General features: G+C 35.4%; 1 protein-coding gene across 9 annotated transcripts; it reads left to right on the top strand.

Annotated features, from left to right (window-relative positions):
• The first annotated feature begins 1775 nt into the window (after window positions 1–1775).
• On the top strand, window positions 1776–22343 carry ublcp1 (ubiquitin-like domain containing CTD phosphatase 1). Of its 9 annotated transcripts, none has more exons than XR_015519724.1 (13): window positions 1785–1838; window positions 2208–2291; window positions 3436–3602; window positions 7982–8073; window positions 8199–8284; window positions 10248–10363; window positions 10690–10788; window positions 10880–10917; window positions 15013–15111; window positions 15179–15295; window positions 17284–17411; window positions 21104–21511; window positions 21663–22343. XR_015519724.1 is itself a non-coding variant. In NM_001002319.3 (12 exon segments), coding segments are annotated over 10 exon segments (957 nt in total). In that variant the 5' UTR covers window positions 1776–1838; window positions 2208–2291; window positions 3436–3448; the 3' UTR covers window positions 21132–22343.
• Window positions 22344–22778: the final 435 nt, after the last annotated feature.

Genomic DNA, 22778 nt, shown 5'->3' with positions numbered 1-22778 from the left:
GAATCAGTTGCAGCGATTCACAAAACTGGTCTGAACGATTCACGGTTCAATGGTCCTGTTCCGGAAGTAAAACTCCTGTTGTGTGGGGAATTTTATTGATATCTTACTGCTGTTGTTGAATGCAGTCACTACTTTATTGTATTTCCTGTCTAGGGGAATTAGAAAAATCAGTCCTGTTATTCTTGTCTAATCAGATCACACATAGAAAGTAAATCGCATCATAATGAACTACCTCAAGACATGAGCTCTTTATGAATGCAACAAACTGTTTGGAAGCATTAAAAGTGTCCAAGAAAATGTCTAAAATCTTTACACACAATGATCGAGAGACTGTTTTGACAGTATGTTATGAAGAAAAGATGACGGATGTTTACTGTATGATGACCGAAATGGCCTTAACTATAAATAAATGCACTACAGAATGTTACGTTTACACACACACACACACACACACACAGAGAGAGAGAGAGAGAGAGAGAGAAATTACATGTAAGTACATCGCTTTTTACAACATACTCACAACTCACCACTCTTAAGTAGTTTTTAAAGGGCTACTTTTCACAATTTCTTTTTTTTTTTTTTTTTTTTTTGAGTAATATTTACAACAGATACTTTTTACTGTATTTGCACTATATTTTGGGGCAAGAAATGGTACCTGAGAAACTTTTACCTGAGTATGATTTTACAGTACTCTTTCCACCACTGCTGTTTTGTGCCTTTGTTTTTTTTGTACGTTTATCTTAGTTTTTTTTGTGGGTTAATATAACAGCTTACAGTTGTATGTGATTCACCGGTTGTGTAATAGAGACATTGGCATATTTTTCTACTGATAAAATATAGTCAACAAACAATTTTTTTTCTTTCTCTCTCCAAAAAGATAAATAATAATAATAATAATTTTAAAGATGACTCACCACAATGCTCTTTTGTAATTTTAAATTTGATTCACTGGTATAAAATAACAATTGATAATTACAAGGTTATATTGACAATTAATGTAAATAATGAATTATTCTTATTTTTGTATATTTAAAGCGAGTTATTAGTATATAGTATATTATATGTATAAGGGGTGGTGTGTGTGTGGGGGGGGGGGTGATTATTATTATTTGATTTCACTGTCTATTAGTCTTGCATCTGTTTTCATGAAAACAAGATATGCAGAATTGAAAACATTTTAGATACTTGTTGTTGTGTTAGTATTGTTGTTTTTTTATGTACATTATTAATACTATCTTGTCACTGCTGTAACATTACATCATTGTAAGTTCTTTTCATGTGAGCCTACAGGACTACAAAACTTTTTTGTAACTTACAATCTTAATATCTATTGATTTTTGACAATAAAAAATATCTATAATTTTGACTCAAATGTATTGTTGGCTATTCCTAGAAATACATCTGTGCAACTTAAGAAATAAAAAAACTCATGAACCCAAAGCCGAGCACTATTCTGTTGCACACAAACTAAACAGAGTCATTTTAAAATTGGCTCCTTTGAATCAACAGTTTGAATGAACCGATTCACAGAGTCGGAGGAGGAACTCGGTGACGCCGCTTACAATGAAACTAATAAAATCGATTTATTAAGTTGCACAAATTGTAAATTCAGTTCAAAACACGACAAAAACAAAACCGCACCCTGTCAATGATAAGTACTTAGGAAAACAAAACAACTGCATTGAAGGAGAAATAAAAAAGTACTACACGACAAACTCTTAACCGGGAGGTGGCAGTAAGCACAGTAAACAGGCCGTCATAAGCAGAGAGAAGAAGAACAAAGCAAATCTTGTGGTACCCAAAGCAGTCAGCCTGAGCTTGAATGAACTGCCTATTATGTAAGTGACAAACCTTACCCTATTCTTCTTCTCAGCGTGGTTTAGATTGTTTCAGGATGAAATGATTAGAGAAATTAACAGCGTCGTTACGACAGCTAGATCACACCCAATTAATGCATTAAGCATGCAAAATAACTTAATGAGTTCAAAAAGCTAAGTAGCTAATACATACATGCTTGTTCAAGCATCAACATTCCACATCCATCCATCAAGATCTTTAACAAAATATGTTCGGTAAAAACAAATAAATTATTTTATTTACACTTGTAGACAAAAAAGATTTGCAAATGTAATATTATACAGTCTACACAGTTGTTTATGAAAGGCTTTTAAATGAGGTTGTTTTTTTTGCTTTATTTTTTTGTATAGATATGTAGCACCTGACCCATTTGTCTTGTGTATTGACCACCAGTGGACCTCTACTGTTGCTTATGTTGGTGTAGTGTTGCCAAGGTAGTCTATACATTTATATATATATATATATATATATATATATATATATATATATATATATATATATATATATATCTCTCTGTGTGTGTGTGTGTGTGTGTGTGTGTGTGTGTGTGTGTGTATTTATTATGTTTTAATACCATATCAGCAGCATTTATTATTAGGGCTGCACAATATATTGATTCATTCATCGATATCTCAATGTGCAAAACTAAAATAGTCCACATCCAAGGATCCCGAGCTATTTCAAGTGTATTTAAACCATTTAGACGCAAAAATGATAAAGTTTGCAACGTTAACAAGGATTAATTGTTTACTTATTTATACAATAAAGTTTATGCCATTTTATTTGATTATTGAATTTCTGTTATGCCACTTTTTACAAGATTTAAAATAAGTCTCTGATGTCCCTAGAGCAGGGGTCTCAAACTCAAATTGGTGGGGGGCTATTTCAGTGACTGACAATTCATAGGAGGGCCGTTTTAACATTCAAGTATAAGAATAATAAAAGTAGAAACCTGACATAATTGATCTTAGGACAACAGACATGATGTTTATATTTCAAGCATACTAGTGATAATGCAAATCAGCACGTTTATCTTGTCACACATCAGCTGTTGAAATAAATCTGTGGTTGTTGTGTGTATGGCCGAGGATTAGAAACACACCCAGTCATTCTTACACAGAGTATATGCAGCTAAAGCTTTTTGTTTCTTGTTGTGTATTGAAGGGGGAGTTTAAATTGCTACGAAAATACTGCAAATAACAGACATAATAATTATTATTCTGTCTCAACCAATTGTATTGTACAATAGCGTAAGAACAGCAGAAAATAGGTTGGGTAACTTAAGTGACTTTACTGGCAATTGTTCTTTTCAATAACTTTTTCTTTTGTAAAACTACAACAGAGAGAGGGGGGGTAAAATTTTAATAATGTACATAGTTTGTGTGCAAATCACAATAAGCATGTAAGGAAAATCTGTTAAATGAGATCATTTGAATCAAATATTTGCAAAATTATCATACATTGCAATATAAATAATTCTGACTTCAACTGTAAATATCGATGCATGTATTGTGCACAAGGGTGGTTTGTGGTTTATGACATGCTGACGTGCAAATAACAGAAAACTGTCCTTCACAGCTCGTCCACCAGCATGTCAGTTTCGGTTATTATCAAGTGGGGAGGGCAGGAGTACTCCATTAATACGCTGTCCGAGGAAGACACTGTGCTGGATCTGAAACAGTCCATTAAATCGCTCACAGGAGTCCTGCCAGAAAGACAAAAGCTCCTGGGGTTGAAACTGAAAGGTGAGTGCCACTGAAAACAGTAGCAATGTCTAATACCCATTAGGAAAATTCGGAAAAGTGGAAACAAAATTTAAAAAAAAAAGATCTTGAGTCATCTTTACACAGAGATTTAAGGTGGCACTAAAGCAGGTCTGGGTCTGTTCGGAATTCAGTGTAAAGACTAGAGGTGCAACAATTCAGATTTTGGTTTGGCTTTCAGTTTTTGGTATATATGTTCAGTAAAAAAACACTGTCAAATAGGTCATTTTTTTTTTACATAACATTGATATTGCAATAGCCACATTTCCACTGTCGGGCCAGTGCGACCCAAGGCTTTTATCGAGCCGGCCTATCATCCGGGAGGTTGAGCAGTGAGGCCGAAATCATGTCGCGTTTCCACTGTCAGGCTAGAAGCTCGCAGCGCGTCATGTAACCGCCGCCCCCAGAACGTCCCCTGAATCAAACGTCACACAACCTGCCCATTTCAGCGGGAATAAGGCAGATAAAGCACACCATCACACATCATCACGAACTATTAAAATGAAAACAACCGAAACAAACAAATAACACGTTACTGTACAGCAGAACATTATATGTCTATACGCACATGCCTGTGTGTTCTCATTCATTATATTCATTTACTCGCCGACCTACTATTGGCATTGAACATTGAGTGTCATTGTCACAATTAGCATTGTCTCCCCAGCACAGGAAGCGCACCATCCATAATATAACACCACAGAAATTCTCCGTTAACACATCGGTAGAAAATGTATTTTTATAACATCCTCATTTAGACTCTGCATGTCAAACATTCAGCCCAAATGCTCTGGAGAGCCCTGGAACATATACATTTTTCCTTATGACTATATGACACTTAATTGGAAATTCCCCTTTATTTAAAGATGTTGCATATTATTCTGTGATCTTAAGGAAAGTGATAAGTATTTCAGCACATAAGAGCAAGTAATAAAATATAGCCTATATTTTATTGCACTCAGCAGCTTTTCACTAATAAAACTCTTCATGTATTTAAAATTTCTTTTTTTTTATTTTACTACATCATATAAAAACATAAAGACTTGTTTGAGGACACAGAACACGCTGCGCTTGACAGAAAAAAAAAGTAGCCTAGTTTCTGCTTTCACTCACCTAAAAAATGCTATCTATGATTTGATTACTATCAATGTATCTAAATACTTTATAAATAATATTTCAAACCTCCTCCAGTGTTTATTGTTTTTAGAAAATATCTAAAATCTTTTTTTCAGACAGGCTTTTATAAAATGAAAGTTTAATGTGGCTTTAAAACGGTTTGATTTGTGTATTGTATGTTTCTACATTGTTATAGCTAGCTTTTTTTTTTATTAGCTCATTTATTTATTGCGATTTTTTTTATTATATCCGATATTTGTAATTCTTTAAGTTATTTCAATGTAGTTTAAGCTTCTTTTATCAAGATAAAAATTTTAGCTTTTTTCTTGATCATTTTATCAAGATATGACACTATTGTTTTGATTCTAAAAAAGTGGACAGGAAATTTGTTAAGTTTTATGTCTTTATGTTGTATTCATATTGTCTATTATTTGCAAAAACAAAATAAAAAGAAAAAAGCTGCTCACAGCATCAACAGAGTTGTGAGGGGAGCGCTCTCTTGCTTGGTTTCACATTCACATACAGGCATCTAAACGCGCACAAGCACACCTTTTAAACTTGACGAAATCTCTTGAAAACCTTTACTGTTTGCTGTGTCTTTAATATGGTGTAAAGATTATTATGAGCTATTGAAACATCAAGGAGGACACAGCAAAGAATGCCACTTATAAATTAAAACTTTATTATTTTATGCAACAGCCTTACATTTAAAAGGGAAACATAAGGGCGATCGTACGCAAAAAGACCCCAGCCTATAAGGCTAGATGTTTACTTTTCCTTATTTATTTATTTGTTTGGTGAATGTACTCGTGTGCAATCATAAAACTAGTGTCCGCCTCTCCTTTCACTCTTGAAAAGTATCATTTGCATGTGTTTTTGAGGCCTGTGATTATTTTAAAAGCATTCAGGCATGAGGAATTATTTTTAATATTCATATACTGTACATGAATGCTGTTCGACCTGTAAAACGATAAAACACGTTTATTTCAATTGTATATATATTTTTTTATTGTACTTCTCTATGCTTGTGGATTGTTTATTTGATTTTATGCTGATGCTCTTCCCTACAGAATCAACCTGATTAATCTAAAATGATAAATAATCTCCAGATAAAGATATTCAAGCCATCTGGCGAAATTGTGTTCATATTGCAATATGTTGCGTAAAAACAAAATATGGCAAGATTTTTCCAATATCGTGCAGCCCTACTGTCAAAAAAAAAAAATTAAAAGGAAAAAAAAATGTACAAGCAAAACCCAATGAATACATTATAGCAAAGATAATGCTAAAATAAACAGCTTTTCAGATTTTTCAGTTACATAAAATAAAAAACAATCAAATAGCACTGCATACTGTAAATAATATCACTGCATAAAAGGTTAACCATTACTGAGCTACATAGCTACAGTGCGTCTGGAAAGTATTCATAGCGCTTTACTTTTTCCACATTTTTTATGTTACAGACTTATTCCAAAATGGATTAAATTAATTTATTTCCTCAAAATTCTAAACACAATACTTCATGATGACAATGTAAAAATTGACTTTTGGAAAGTGTTGCAAATTTATTAAAACTAAAAAACCTGAAAAATCGCATGTACATGAGTATTCATAGCCTTTGACGTGAGGATCTAAATTGAGCTCAGGTACATTCTGTTTCCACTGATCATTTTTGAGATGTTTCTGCAGCTTAGTCGGAGTTCACCTGTGGTAAATTCAGTTGATTGGACATGATTTGAAAAGACATACATCTGTCTATAGAAGGTCCCAGGGTTGACCGTGTATGTCAAAGCATAAACCAAGCATGAAGACAAAGGATTTGTCTGTAGACTTCCAAGACAGGATTGTCTCGAGGCACAAGCCTGGGAAAGGTTACAGAAAAATTTCTGCTGCTCTTAAAGTACCAATGAGCACAGCGGCCTCCATCATCCGGAAGATGTTTGGAACCACCAGGACTCTCACCAGCCCTTAGTCAGGGAGGTGATCAATAACCAGATGGTCACTCTGTCTAAGATCCAGCATTTATCTGTGGAGAGAGGAGAACCTTACAGAAGGACTACTATCTGTGCAGCAATACACCAATCAGGTCTGGATGGAAGAGTGGCCAGATGGAAGCCGCTTCCCACATGGAATGTGCCAAAAGACATCTAAAGGACTCTCAGACCATAAGAAACAAAATTCTCTTGTCTGATGAGACTAAAACTAAACTCTTTGGAGTGAATGCCAGGCATTACGTTTGGAGAAAGCCAGGCACCACTCATCACCAGGTTAATACTATCCCTACAGTGAAGCATGGTGGTGCAGCATCATGCAGTGGGGATGTTTTTCAGCAGCAGGAACTGGAAGACTAGTCAGGATAGAGGGAAAGATGAATGCAGCAATGTACAGAGACATCCTGAATAAAAACCTGCTTCAGAGTGCTCTTGACCTCAGACTGGGGAGACGGTTCATCTACCAGCAGGACAATGACCCAAAGCACACCGCCAAAATATCAATGGAGGGGCTTCACAACAACTCAGTGAATGTCCTTGAGTGGCCCAGCCTAAGCCCAGACCTAAATCTTGTTAAACTTCTCTGGAGAGATCTGAAAATGGCTGTACACCGTCGCCTCCCATCCAACCAGATAGAGTTTAAGAGATACTGCATAGAGGAATGGACAAAAATTTCCAAAGTCAGGTGTGCCAAGCTTGTGGCATGATATTCAAAAAGACTTGAGGCTGTAATTGCTGCCAAAGGCGCATCAACAAAGCATTGAGCAAAGGCTGTGAATACTAATGTACATGTGATTTAAAAAAGAAAAAAATTATTTATTTGTTTTTAGTTTTTTAAATGAATATGCAAATTTCATTTCATTGCAAATAAAATTTTTAAAAAATCTTTTTTTCACATTGTCATTATGGGGTATTGTATGTAGACTTTTGAGGAAACAAATGAAATTAATTCATTTTGGAATGAGGCTGTAACATAAAAAAATGTGGAAAAAATGAAGCACTATGAATACTTTCCGCATGCACTGTACTGTAGAGTCAGTTCAGAGAGTAAATAAAGGAATTGAGGAAATGCAAAATACACATTTTTTTATTTATTTTATTTTATTTTTTTAATGCAAAACTTAAAAAAAAAAAAAGGTAATATCTATATGCATATTGAACCATGGAGGTCAGAACAAATGGTATTATACCGATAATTGCGGCATCTCTAGTAAAGACTGCTTTTTCTGTATAAAGATGACTGTATTTTGTCAGGTAAACCAGCGGATGATAATGTCAAACTGGGTGACTTGAAGTTGAAGCCCAATACCAAAATTATGATGATGGGCACCCGAGAGGAAAGTCTGGTGGGTAATATTATTTTCTAGTTTTCTTTATTTAAAAAAAAAATTTTTATATATATTTTTCTTGTAGTCATCACTGAGCGAATGACTAAAGTAATTTTGGTATTTAAAAAATGTTTTTTTGATAGGAAGATGTGTTGGCGCCTCCACCAGAAAATGATGATGTTGTCAATGACTTTGACATTGAAGAGGAAGTGACTGAGGTTGAAAACAGGTCAGTAAAGCCCATTTTCTTTCTTATTCAATCATTTATTTGTGTTCATACGTTTACATTTTATGAGATTATTTTTTTTTTTTTGCGTAATAAGAATTGTTATTTAAAGTCGGCATGAAATCAAAATAACTTTTCTTTTTTTTATATATGTATATAGTAGTACTTGTAAATGATTTATCTGTGCACTAAATATTTAATAAAATATCACAACCTGCCTCCCCCCTCGAAATGACTTCTGGTCACATGGAATACCTTTAGGGTGGGGCTATCAGGCCGTATCTTGATTCTGCTTTGCCTTCATCCATTCATCAGTCTTTCTCCATTTTGTTAGCGATTACCATCTTCCAACAATAAAACTGGTTCACGAAGAATGAAATCATCCATCGCCCAACATTTGTCTTTCTAATTTCAGGAGCATTTTATTTGGATGTACCTAGGAATAAAAGGAGAATGAACTTCCGTTTGATGCCAACTTTAAAAATTCCAACCATGAAACATTAAAAAAGACACAAGTATCATGATTTCTATAAAAATGTATATGGAAGTACTACTGTTTTTAACAGTGACTACGTTTACATGGACATCAGTAATCAAAATATTTCCCTTAATCTGAATAAGACAATAATATTATAAAGGTGTTTACATGAGCTGCTTTTTAAATGTTCCTTTCATGATCCCGTTTTACATGTTATAGCACATAGATCAATTAATGTCATCGAGTCACCACGCTGTCCACGTTTCCTCCAGTGTTTCATGTAATTTCGGGTGTAGCATTTTAAAATTTTTCAGTTTTGAATACAGTTCGGCAGTTTCACTTTCATACAGCAACATATTTTTCATGTCCCGTGACAAACTGAGGTATTGGATGTGCGTATGAAGTAAAGACTGGTGGAATATCTCGCTCTGGTCGGTGATGTCGCCAACCAGTCATTGTGCTGACACAAGAAACTTGCTTGATGGAAAGATGACCGAGGGCAGTGTTGCATTTTTTAACCTGCCTATTGTAACAACACTGACAACGGGAGAGGAGGTCTATATTTACAGTAGTAAAGGCTAAAGTATACTATGGTAATTACTATTAGTTCATGGTAGTTACTAATGATACAACATTATGTAGTGTAATTTATTAATGAAGAGTTGTAAATATATTTACGATTTGCTATAATTTACTATAGTATTTTAAATATGTAACACCTGGTTTTATTAGATTTTTTTTATATACTTTAATTTGTTTCTGTTTGGTACAGCATGCTATTTACAGTAAATAATTGAACTTAACAATTCTGCACTACATGTTTCACTGGCAGTTTTATTGATCACTAAGATATGCTTTATTTGGATTTAAGTTGCTTCGATTTAAAAATGAAAATTGCAAAAATAGCTTAGATGTATTTTTTTTTATTGCAAATGCCACAAAAAGTACCCTGCATAACCAACAAAAATTTTGATTTTGTAACAACTGTAAACTATTTTTGTTATAAGTTCTGGTTTTGTGGTGGCTGTACTTTTAAAATTAAATTAATATAATCTTAATCTTGAAGATTAAACAGTAGTAAACAGAAGTAAACAGAGCTACTGTAAGATCACACCGGCTTGGTGTAAATGCTTGAAAATAATTTAGTTAAAATATCCATTAGAAACTTAATTTATAATTAAAAAGTATTCAGATGTAATCAGTTACTTTACTTTTTATTAAAGTCCTTGAAAAGGTTCACTACTCGTTGCATTTTAAATAGGGCAATTTGTAATCTGTAATCTATTACTTTCTAAAGTAACCACCCCAACAGATTTTTGGTCACTTTTTTATTATTATTATTATTAGTAGTAGTAGCAATTTACAGTGTGGGCATCTCACTTTGTTGAACCTTTGTGTGTTTTAATAGCTGAAGTTATTTCCATCTTTCAATTGCCAATGACTGCACACAGACTTGTTGTGTTTACTATTTGTCTTCCTTTTATGCAGAGAGGAGAATTTGGCCAAAATAGCTCGCCGGGTGAAAGATTATAAAGTTGAGGAGTTAAATCCCCCAAGGCCAGGAAAAAGATTGCTTGTTCTAGATATTGATTACACACTCTTTGGTGAGTAAAAACTTTGGTGACTCAAACAATCTGATAAGGCATGCAGCACAAATCCATGTACAGTTAAGCGTGAATTATTCATACCCCTGGAAAATTCTGACTTAAATTTTTTTATCAAATGTAAATAAAAGCTGAGAAATATTTTGTTCCCCACAGCGATGCCTCTTTTACATCGTCTTATTTTCTTTTGGGGTCCAAAAAATTTGTTGGTTAAATAAAAGTATATTTAAGTCAGAATTTGCCAGACGTATAAACTTTTTGGGCTTGACTGTGTGTATTTTTGTGTGTGTTTTTGTGTTTTTATTGGTTTTTATCTTCATATATAGATCATAAGTCATGTGCAGAGACAGGCCATGAGCTGATGAGACCATTCTTGCACGAGTTTCTTACATCGGCATATGAGGACTTTGATATTGTCATCTGGTGTAAGCATCCAGCGTGACATTCACGTTTTCCTAAATCTTCTTAAGAACCTCGAGACTTCGATCTAATGTTTCTCTTTCGTTTCCTGTTTAGCTGCAACAAGTATGAAGTGGATTGATGCTAAAATGAAAGTAAGTCAGTTTATAAAATATTCTTTTTGTTTGCCACATCAAAGGGATAGGTCTAAATAAATAGATAATAATAAAAAAAAAAACTCGGAATTTCTTACTTCTGAATTGTAAAGATGTTAGGTTCCACACAATTCCTTAAAGGGCCATGACACCCCCCACTTTCGGTTAAATTCTACTTCAGAATTTTTTCAAAAGATGCATGATTAATGGGCGTGGAGCTCCGCGAGCATAGGGCAGGAGTGGGCGTGGCCAGCAGGGGAGAAGGGGAGCGAATAACTGTTGATGTCAGTTAGCTCACAAGTTGAGATAAACAGTGATGAGACGCATGAGTTTATAGTTTACAAAGTTAAAATGCAAAGAAATAAACAGTCATTTAATGCCCTGCTACATTTATTATTCGTAATTTCATATACAGACAACCACAATTTATATCGTTATAAAGATAATCGTGTTCATATAAACACTATAAATGAGGACTTCTCCCTCAATCCCCGGGTCTGAATCATAGATCTAAATGCAGACTCAGTGGAGCAGGTGTCCTGACCTGTCTATTTTAACCATTAGTCCTGCTGGTAATCTGGAGGATTTAGGCAAACACAGCAGCACGGCGATGTGTCTGAATGCGAATGAACTCCTGATACAAGACAACATCCGCCATTCTCGTGCCCGTGGGTCCGTGTCTCAAAGGTTGAGCTTGGCACTGGTCTGGCAGGTCTGCATCTGCCTTGCCTTCGGAAAGCATGTGCTGTCATGCTCTCATGAATAATTAAGCAGCCGGCTCTTCTCATAGGATAAGGAAACTCCGCTTTGAATAATAATGAGAAACCGACGCGTCATCATTGCACTTGCAGTACTGCGCTCCGTCGCCGATTTTGATCTCCCCAAAAATCATTTTAAACCCGGAAGCTGAAATTAGCTGACAAAAGCTCAAAATTATCCAGTTTTCCCCACAATTAAAGCTGAGAGGTGCTAACATTGTTTTAACTGATGCTCAACACATACAAATCTGTTAATATATAAAAAAAAAAGTTCTCCAGGGTGTCCTGAACCTTTAAAGGTGCTGTAGGTGATTGTCTTCAGAAACATTTTTTGTTGTTCTGGTTAAAAGTCTCACATTCCAATAGTACTGATTAACAATAGTACAGTTGATAAATTGACCATTCGCTAAGCCCCACCTTTCTTAGTTACTGTTGCTACGCCTGTCAAGCTTTCCTGCCTAGCACATCTATTACAATATTTATGCACCGGTGTCAGACATTGCCAGGGATATAAGTTGTCATTTTTGGTGAACAGGTGAGATGCGTATTTGAGAAAGCCAGACAAAAAAGGACTGTAGTATGCATTACAGGGGTATATTCATGACATAATAGGCAAACGAATACTAGAAAATAGTTTAAGCAAAATTGAAGCTAGGTTAAACCTAGCTGCCTCATACATTGACCATTTAATAACTTAATTCATGCATAGCAGGAGAGGTGAAATTTAAACAATCTAATAATAAAAAAATTAAACTGTAGTTTCTCTTTTTTTTTTTGCCAAAAAGCCGGATAGATTATTGTTGTGCAATGAAATATAGTGTTACTAACCGACGAGGAAGCACGCACAGACAGTGCTTCTACATAATTCATTCATAGAAAGAACAGGCAGAAAGAGGAAATAAATGGATTTGTGCCGAATATTAGCATCATTGACCCATAACACTCTACAGTACCTACAACTGTCAGTAATTTTGTGTGCTCTTTATAAAGTTTCTATTCTATTTTGCAGTTAAGTAGAAAAAAATAAATAGATTGAAATGCAAATTATAAATAGCAGAAGTGAAAAAATATATTTTCCCTTCCATCAAATATAATCCGACACCAAATATAAAAGCAGACACTAATCCACTATAACATCATCACCAATGACTAAATCTCTAAAAGACAGATGAAAACATCAGTGAACTGTAGCTCTGACCTGAACATAAGGCTTATAAATTACTGAAAAGCTGCTGCAGGTGAAGTATATTGATCAGATTGTGATCACATCTCGGTTTTGTTCTGTTGATATGTAATTTCAAATAGTCGTAGCTTGAAACAGATTGAAATATGATTGCTATTAGTATGACTACTATTGCGAGGGATTAAACAGAGCAGTGCTTATAATATCGAGCGGAAAAAATTAGAAAGACCGCTGGGAAACATAACCTGCTATGTATTTTTGTAGGAGAAAGAGTTTCGATCTTTTTGCGGTAAGAGGTGTGTGAGTTATTGCCGTCTATCACTGAATGTGTCAGGTATATCGAAAACAAAACTTACTTAACCCCGCTCTTTTAGCGCCACTCACACAGCTTGATCCCCGCTGGCATTTCTCCCCTTGGGTTTTAAGTTTTGGAAGGGGAAAAAAATTCCACCACCTCGTCCAAACTTTTAGGATACTAGATTTGCACAATCTATATACACAACACTTTGGCTTGTTTTCCTCGCTCGAAAGTTGGCAGACCTCCTGCGCGTAGCTTCGGTTGCTAAGCTAAGTTTTCGGGTGTGGCTTGGCAAAGGGTCAATTAGTGAAATAAATGGGCAAATAATACCTGCCTTTAGTACAACCACCATCGGGAGGCAGCATAATCACTCACATAGGAGAATTTAGCTTGCACAATCCAAAATACATTGCCCGATAGCTCTGTCCCTTCCTCTACATAAGCAAAGCTGCGAGCGTTGAGTGCATGAAGTGTTCAGCATTTCACACATCTTTTTAAAAGTTGAATAAGTGCAACATCTGGGTATTTAAAGTGCACTTTTTCAGTGTAAGTGCACTATTATGCACTATTCTATGCCATTTTTGTAGTATAATTAGTATAAGTATGCAATTTTTGGAACACACTTACAAGAAGATATTATAAAGAATTTTGGAAATCGGTATTGACTTCCATGGTAGAAGACATCAATACAGTGGAAGTCAAAGGATTTCAACATTTTACAAAAAGTTTTCTACGACATAAGAAATAAATTCTAAGAAACTAGTAAAGGGTGTGTAAATCATTACAGAATTATTATTTTAAGCGATATGCTTGATATAACTGGTGCTAAAATCATTTGGTAAGCATCCTCAAAGTAGCATTAGTCTGTATTGATAGGTAACTAGATCTTTTATTTCTCCATTTACTTTTTTTCTGTTTAGTCATTGAAGTTAGATGTTGACAGGTAAAACTATATTAAAGAGCAATACTTTAATTTTCATAGTAGAACAGTTTCTCAAGCAGTTTGAGAACTCAAAGTTTCTCAAGCAACCCTTCTGCATTTATTAGGTTTTGGTGAGCTATCAATTTATCAAAAACCTGTTGTTAGAAACCTTGGGTTTCATTTACAATTTTTTTAATCTGAAATTTAACAAATAAGTAAACCCAGTTGTTAAATTAAATTTTTCCATTCATGACTTTTGGCAAAAGTGAGGTCATATCTCTCTTATAATGACCTTGAGAAGGTGATCCATGCTTTTATTTTGGGAAGACTGGACTATTGCAACTCTCTATATGTGGGTATTAGTCAAAATGCCTTAAATAGATTGCAATTAGTACAAAATGCAGCTATGAGACTTCTGACAGGGACTCGCAAGTACTGTATGAGCACATATCCCCAGTTCTTTGCCTATTAGGTCATGGATTGGTTTTAAACTGTTAATTTTTGTTTATAAATCTTTAAATGATCTGGCACCACCTTACCTACTGTATCTTACTCTATCTGTTTTTAAAAAGCTTCTGAAACTCCATCCTTGTTCTTTAGCATTTGAGCCTTTTTAATGTTGAGGGGTTTGCCTTATGTTTTAATTGGTATATATGTGCTGTAGGTTTTATTTAATTAATATTGATTGTGTTCAGCACTTTGGGCAACGTTGTGTTGTAACAAATGTGCCATATAAATAAACTAACTAACGAGCTAACTACGTTTGTGATGCATTTTGGAAACAGGAGATGATCCCCTGATCTAATGTGCCACCTGGCTTGAGAAACCCGTTGTTTGCCTAAATATATTTTGGATGGTAATTGGTGTGTTTGTTTCTAAATCCATAACCTCTTTTACTCAGATTAAAATGTCTGCTTTATCTGTGGTCTTTTAGGAATTGGGGGTGACGGACAACCCTAACTACAAGATCACCTTCATGTTGGACAGTGCAGCTATGATCACTGTACACACACCTAAAAGAGGAGTCGTAGAGGTCAGACATATTCCACTTTAAAATAAAAAGTTCTATTAGTTCATAACGTCTCCTTTATACTTTATAGGTGAAGCCTTTGGGAGTCATATGGGGTAAATATAGTGAGTTCTACAACAGAAAGAACACAATCATGTTCGATGACATTGGAAGAAACTTCCTTATGAATCCACAGAATGGACTGAAGGTATGTTTTATTTGAGGTTTAAGTTAATTTCTCATCAAAGTTCACCCAAAATGTAAATGTACAAACTATTTACTGATCAGCAAATAGTATGAAAGCTTGTGAGTTTTTTATGTTATGAGTTTCTATTTTCTTATGATCACAAAAGAAAAAAAAAGATATTTTGAAAAAAAGCTGAAAACCGGTAACCATTGACTTCCATAGTGTTTGTTTTTCTTCTATAGAAGTCAGTCATTACAGATTTTTTTCTTTTTTAAATATTTATTGTAAATATTTAAAATATATATTTGTAAATATATAAATATTGTCTGACGATATTTTTTTCTGCTGGAGAAAGTCTTATTTGTTTTATTTTAGCTAGAATAAAAGCATTTTTTAATTTAAAACACCATTTTAAAGAGCCCATATTATACATGAAATAGGGTCATATTTTGGTTGTAAGGGTCTCCAACAACAGTCTAATATGCATGCAAGGTCAAAAAATACTTTTATTATCTTGTAATCTGCATTTATTTTTACCTAATTATCCCAGCGACTCCCAAATGAATCGTTCAGTAATTCATTTGTTCCCAAACCCCTCCTTAGCACGAAGCTAATCTGCGCTGATTGGACTGATGACAGTCTGTTGCGTAGAGGTGTGAACCTATACTGGTCTCACGGTACGGTTCGGTTACGATTATCATGCCTTCGATTCGGTTCCATTCGATATCTTGGTGCATCACGGTGCATTGACGATGCTTTTCATATACAGTATTATATTTTAGGGGGGAGGCTATAACATGCTGTCTGTATAAACACACAGACTCACAGCACCACACTGTCTTTCATTCAAACACATAAAAAAACATAGACAGCAACAAACAAACACACACACACACACACACACTTAAGCCCTCGCAACAGGGAGAGCTCGAGCTGAGCGGAGCAGAAAAGCGGAAAAAAGAAGCACTTTTCCGACGGTCCCTTACTGAGAGCTCCTCTCAGCGCGAGCTCTCCCGGCTAAACGCATATTGCGAGGGCTTAAACGGAGCAGTGCTCTTAATGTCAAGCGAAAAAAAAGAAAGACAGCTGTTAAACGTAACATCAGCTTTGTCTTTTTGTAGGAAACACACTTTAAATCTTTTTAGGGTAAGAGTTTTTTGAGTTAATGCCGTCTATAACTGAATGTGTGTCAGGAATATCGAAAACAAAACTAACTGAACTGCGCTCATTTCTGGCGCGCCTCTGGATATACAGCGCCCTCAGCATTTTCCTATGGTGCCTATACCACGGGCCAGCCCTGAGTTGGCTGAGTGTTGTAAATACTCGCGCTCACCTCCCTCGCGACAGAACGCTTTGGAGATAAATGACGTCGGTATATAATAACCGGTTATGATTATTACTGAACCGATACCGAATTGTCCACGTCTGCATCGCGGTGCACCGAAGACTGCCTTCAGCACGAGACAGAGTGAAATGCCCAGCAGCTAATCAACAATATAAAAATAGTCCCAGTGCATACACGCTTCATAGTGTAAGGCGTGGATTTTGGCTGCCAGTGGGTGAATGTAAATACTATTTTAATATAAAATCATACTCTGAAGCCATTGTAGGTATGTCTTCCTTAAAATAATTGAGGTAAATTTAATAATATCTAATATCTCAAACACTTTTTTTTTACACAGGGCTATGTAGGTTTAGATATTGCTTTTAAAACCTTCCTTTAAAAACTACATGATGTGTTTACTTGTGTTATCTTTGTCTAACATTTGAGTTTGTTTGATTAAAGTGTGACAAACATGCAAAAAAAAAAGGAATCAGTAAAGGGGCAAACACTTTTTCACAACAGATTCTTCAGAATTAATCCAGAACTGTTAAAGAAGGAATCATAATTGAAGAATTTTATTCTCCTACCAGTGCTATTGTTCAATTACAGTTTGTCTTTGTTTTCTGTTTTAGAAGAAGGCATATTATGCTTTTTAAACATATTTTTTCATTTGTATTGGTCACAGATCAGACCTTTCATGAAGGCACATTTAAACCGCGAGAAGGACAAAGAGCTCTACAAACTGTCTCAGTATCTGAAGGAAATCGCTAAACTTGATGACTTCTCAGGTCTTAACCACAAGCACTGGGAAAGGTGATGTCAACAAAATACTATATAACAGGCTCACAAACACAGTAAATCAAAAGTTAAAAGCCCTATTGTGGAAATCAGCATACAGTATTTCATTTTATTTCCCGTCTTTAAGGTTTCTGCCAGTCTCTAAAAGGACTTTTACAAGTGCTTTGAAATTAAAATAAAGTTTTTTAGATGTTACTTTTAGTTTCTTAGTTTTAAATATATCTATAAACTAGTGTGCTCCAAAACAGTGACAAGAAAGTGTGGTTGAGCCCAAGCGGATATAGCAATAGCATCTTGAAGGGGGTGGGCTATGTCAGACACTTGAAAGAATTTAATTGGTCAAAAGATTTGATGAGAAACTGATGTATGAGGTGATGTCAAAAAAAATTGTTGATCCATTTACGCCAAGGTTGTCCACACTCGGCCCTGGAGGTGCAGTGTCCTGCAAAATTTAGGCTACGTTCACACTGCAGGTAAATGTGGCACGAATCTGATTTTTTTTTCCCTCATGTGACTCGGGTGATGAAAGTGTGAACAGCCCAAACCGCATGGAATCTGATCTTTTCAGCTCAGATCTGTGCCACTTTCATATGTAGTCTTAAATCAGACACAGATCTGATGTTTTGCAATGGGATATGTATGCGATAATATGTCGGACTTCATGTGACTTTTACATAATCTTCGAGCAACATGCGTAATCATTATGTGCTACAGACATCATCTACCCCTCAGCAGCACAGTAGAATAGCACACAGGGCGATTACAGTACCACAGAAAGTTGGTTGTTCATGTTGAAAAAGATTTTGAAGGCATAACTGGTGCTTGTTAACTAATCTGGTTAACGATTAAGGCACGGGTCGATCACGAAGCCGAAAAGCATCGTGGGTGTTGCGGATAGGGGATTCGGGTGCAAAGGAGGAAGAACTTTCTCTCCGAGAGAAAAAAAAGGGCAGGTGCTCGAGCACCCAAACCGCACTTCTGCACGTGTCTGCTGTTTATAACGAAGTCAAATTAAATATCTCCGCAAACGGAGATAAACCAACTCCACCTTCAGAATTCAGTCTGCGGCTGCTCATTAACCCTTGATGAGTTCACTACACCGATGGTCAGAGCGCCACGCACAGCGCTTGTCATAAATCACAAACGATCAATGTTTTTTATCACAGGAGACTTATTTTAGGTGTCAAATGCCGAAATACACATTAGTAGTAGCAGAACAATCATTTACAGTTCATGAATTAAACCACGGTTGTCTGTGAAAAGGGTAATAAGCATGATCTGACAACGTGCTTACTCATGCAGAACACACGTGTGCATAATTAGACATTTTGTGCTCTCCTTAATGCACTTTTGCGCATGCGGGTCAGTTTAGGACCATGATATGTTCACACTGTAAATCTGATATTGGCCACATTTATAAGAGCAGTGTGAACAGCCATGCAAAAAAATGAGATCTGAGAAAAAATCAGATTTGAGCACTAAGCCTCGCAGTGTGAACGTAGCAGTTCCAACCCCAATCAGACACACCTGGGCTAGCTAATCAAGCTCTTACTAGGCTTTCTAGAAACATCCATGCAGGTGTGTTGAGGCAAGTTGAAGCTAAAATCTGCAGGACACCGGCCCTCCAGGATCGAGTTTGGACACCCTGATTGTTGTCTTTGTAGTCTTTTAATGTAAAGTAATGCAATGTGTATTTATATAGCGCATTTATTGTGTATGGCCATACACCCAACGCGCTTCACAATCATGAAAGGGGTCTCTCCACACCACCACCAGTGTGCAGCATCCACTTGGATGATGCGACGGCAGCCACAGGACAACGGCGCCAGTGCACTCACCACACACCAGCTATTGGTGGAGTGGAGAGATAGTGATAGAGCCAATTCGGTGGAAGGGGATGATTGGGAGGCCATGATCGTATGGGCCGATAGAGGGACTTTGGCCAGGACACCGGGGTTACACCCCTGCTCTTTCACGAGAAGTGCCATTGGATTTTTAATGACCACAGAGAGTCAGGACCTCAGTTTAACATCTCATCCGAAAGATGGCACCCACTGACAGTGTAGTGTCCCCTTCACTTTTACTGGGGCATTAGGACTCGCATAGACCTCAGGTTGAGCGCCCCCTGCTGGCCTCATTAACACCACTTCCAACAGCAACCTTAGTGTTCCCTAGTGGTCTCCCATCCAGGTACTAACCAGGCTCAGCCCTGCTTAGCTTCAGTGAGTAACCGGTCTTGGGCTGCAGTGTAACATGGCTGTGGCCATACACAGTAGAACTGTAGTCTTTTGATGTTTGTATCTTCTTAATGCGAATTTTATACTAACGTCTAAAAACTTTTGATTTGATTTATTTCAAACAGTATAATCACACTTTTAAACTCCTAAAAAACAATTATTCAAACACATTCATTACATCATAATAAACAGAACATCTTTAAATATGTGTAATTTCAAAAAGAACAATTGATTTTAACCATTTGGAAATGACGTGCATTGTTTTTTCCACCTCATTACCCCCAATTCCACACTACTCAAATGATTTCATCTCTTATCCTTACCAATGATATGTTCTTAATTTGTATATTTTCTTTATAACATAAACCCAAACTTTACATGGTACTGCTAACATCCACTAACTAAATCATCTCAATAAATTTGGCCACATATTCCTTTTCTAAACATTTAACTCTTTCAACTCTTTACTATCTGGACACTTTTAAAATCTTTTTCAGACTATTCTGTGATTGATTTTAATACTTTTCATGTCCACATTTTCAATATCCTAAAATTTGCTACATTATATCCACTCAGTCTTTCTTTGAAATGTTTTCGTTGCTTTCCATAAGTAATTTATTCCTAGCTTTAAACATAACTTCTGACGTTTTAAATTGAAAGGAATAGTTCACGCAAAAATGACAATTATCACTCACAAGTGTTTCCGAACTTTTATGAGTTTCTTTATTCTGTTGTATATAAAAGAGGATAGTTTGAAAAAAGCTGAAAACCTGTAACCATTAACTTCAGTATTTGAAAGACAAATACTATGGAAGACAATGGTTACAGGTTTCCAGCTTTTTTCAAAGTATCTTCTTTTGTGTTCAACAAGAAACTCATAAAGGTTTGAAATAAGTTAAGGGCAAGTAAATGATGACCGAATGTGTATCTTTGGGTAACAAAATGTCATGGTTTGGTGGATTTCTACACTAGAAGTAATAAAGCTACATGGCAAATTGAATGCAAATGTTTATCAGAAGCTCATTTTGTAAACATTGTTTTTTTTTTTTTTCCTGCGTTCATTGAAGCTGAAAACTTTGTTAAAAATGAAATGGCCAGCCTAAAGTCCTGAATTGAACCTGATTGAAAAAAATCCATGGGAAAATCATTTGTGACATAGTTACGACTAACTCATTAAACTGGGAAAGAGAATTTATGAATTGAATTTATATATGATCACATCTATTCCTTTATTAAAATCAGTAACCTTAACTGTCTTCATCTTTAAAATAAAATACTTTGTATGCTCCAAATTTCCCACTTTATCTATAATTCGAATTGCTTTCTTCTGTATTATACATCAGATTTCACAGCGACTTTAAGTAAACTCTATGAACTTTTACAATGTAATGCATTTAGCAAGCATATTTTAAAATAATTTCAATAAAAACGTGACATAAAAAATAATATATTTCTTTTCCTGTCCCACAGGTACCTCTCAAAGAAGCAGAATCAATGACATCTTCAGCACTGAAGAGAAGTTGTGTCTCAAAAAAAAAAAAGGTTTGAGTTTGGAAACTCTTGTTCGCAGATCAGCTTCTCTTTGTTTTGCATCCATTATCTTACACGTCTTTATAGTGGGTCGTTACTGGAGGATGAAAAAAAAAGAAATTCTAGCACTGCTCAAAAACAGTGGTTACCTCAACATGTCAGTAAAAAGCATTCAGGCAAGCATGACGATCCTCTTACCTCACTTCCTGCCTGATCACACTTCTTCCTATAAGTAAACTGGTAATATGGAAATTAGAATTTGTTGTTCATATCTAATTGGAATAGTAGTGCATATGATGTCGTTTTTGTTTTCCCAAATTTTCAGCTTGACGTTCAAAGCTCTTTAGAGCAATGGTCTCAAACCCAATTCCTGGAGGGCCGCAGCTCTGCATAGTTTAGCTCCAGCCACGTCCACCTGCCTAATAGCACGTTGTAGTCTTGAACACCTAGATTAGTTAGATCAGCTGTGTTTGATTAGGGTTGGAACAGAACCCTGCAGAGCTGTGGCTCTCCAGAAATCAAATTTGAGACCTATGTTTGAGTGTCTTTGTGTTTATGGAAGTTTGGTTCTGCTTTGGAATACAAAAATAAAACATTTTTTGTCTAATTGTTTTATCACTTTGCAGAAAAAAAGCTTCCATACTTAATTATCAATTAATAAAGAGCTTTGAATGCTACAGAATGGTAAACCCGTATTTTTTTTCTCAAAAGGAAAAAAAATCCGAATTCCAAAGAGAAGTTATTTCAAACTGCAGAAAAAAAACGAGGTTTATAAGTGAACACGCTTTTTCAGCTTCGTTTCAAATCTCCAAAACGAACAATAAAGGACAGGAGTCATGTTTACATGCATGTTTTGTTTTATCACTAACATAATATGCTAACTGGATGGTGTGATGTAAGTTTGTATGGTCACTTAAATGGTCACATGACTTAAGGGAGATAAATGTGTCATATCAAAGTAGCCTGACCAACTTTTTTTTTTTTATCTGTCTAGTCATAGCATTGAAGCTTGTCGATATTTCCACCCTCCAGTTTGTGTTTTTTGTCATTAACTCAGTAGATATTATTGTAACCGTATTGCATTTTGTGTAACTGCATTGCAGCCAGTGCTCAAATGTGGGCGTTGGGTTTACTGATGGAACCTTAAAAATGGACATTTAAATTAAATGGTTTTACAGTAGTTTTTCAGTGTCTGTTTGTTTGCCATTGTAAAACAAAGGCTTCAACTTGTGCATATACAGTTGAAGTCAGAATCATCATCAAATTATTAAAATTATCAAATTATTATCCCCCTGTTTATTATATTTTTTACCCAATTTCTGTTTAATAGATTTTTTTCAGCACATTTCTAAACATAATAGTTTTAATGACTCATTTCTAATAACTGATTTATTTTATCTTTGCAATGAGGACAGTAAATAATATTTTAGATATTGTTCAAGACACTTCGATACAACTTAAAGTGACATTTAAAGCCTTAACTAGGATAATTAGGTTAACTTACTAGGCTGGATAGAGTAATTAGGCAAGTTATATCAATGGTTTGTTCTGTAGACCATCAAAAACAAAATATAGCTTAAAGGGGCTAATAATTTTGACCTTAATTTAATTTATT

Source organism: Danio rerio, chromosome 21 (genome assembly GCF_052040795.2).
Source record: "Danio rerio strain M-AB ecotype USA chromosome 21, GRCz13ab, whole genome shotgun sequence".
NCBI classification, from domain to species: Eukaryota; Metazoa; Chordata; class Actinopteri; order Cypriniformes; family Danionidae; genus Danio; species Danio rerio.
The sequence above is the reverse complement of the archived record's forward strand: the minus strand, read 5'-3'. Positions and strand labels throughout refer to the sequence as shown.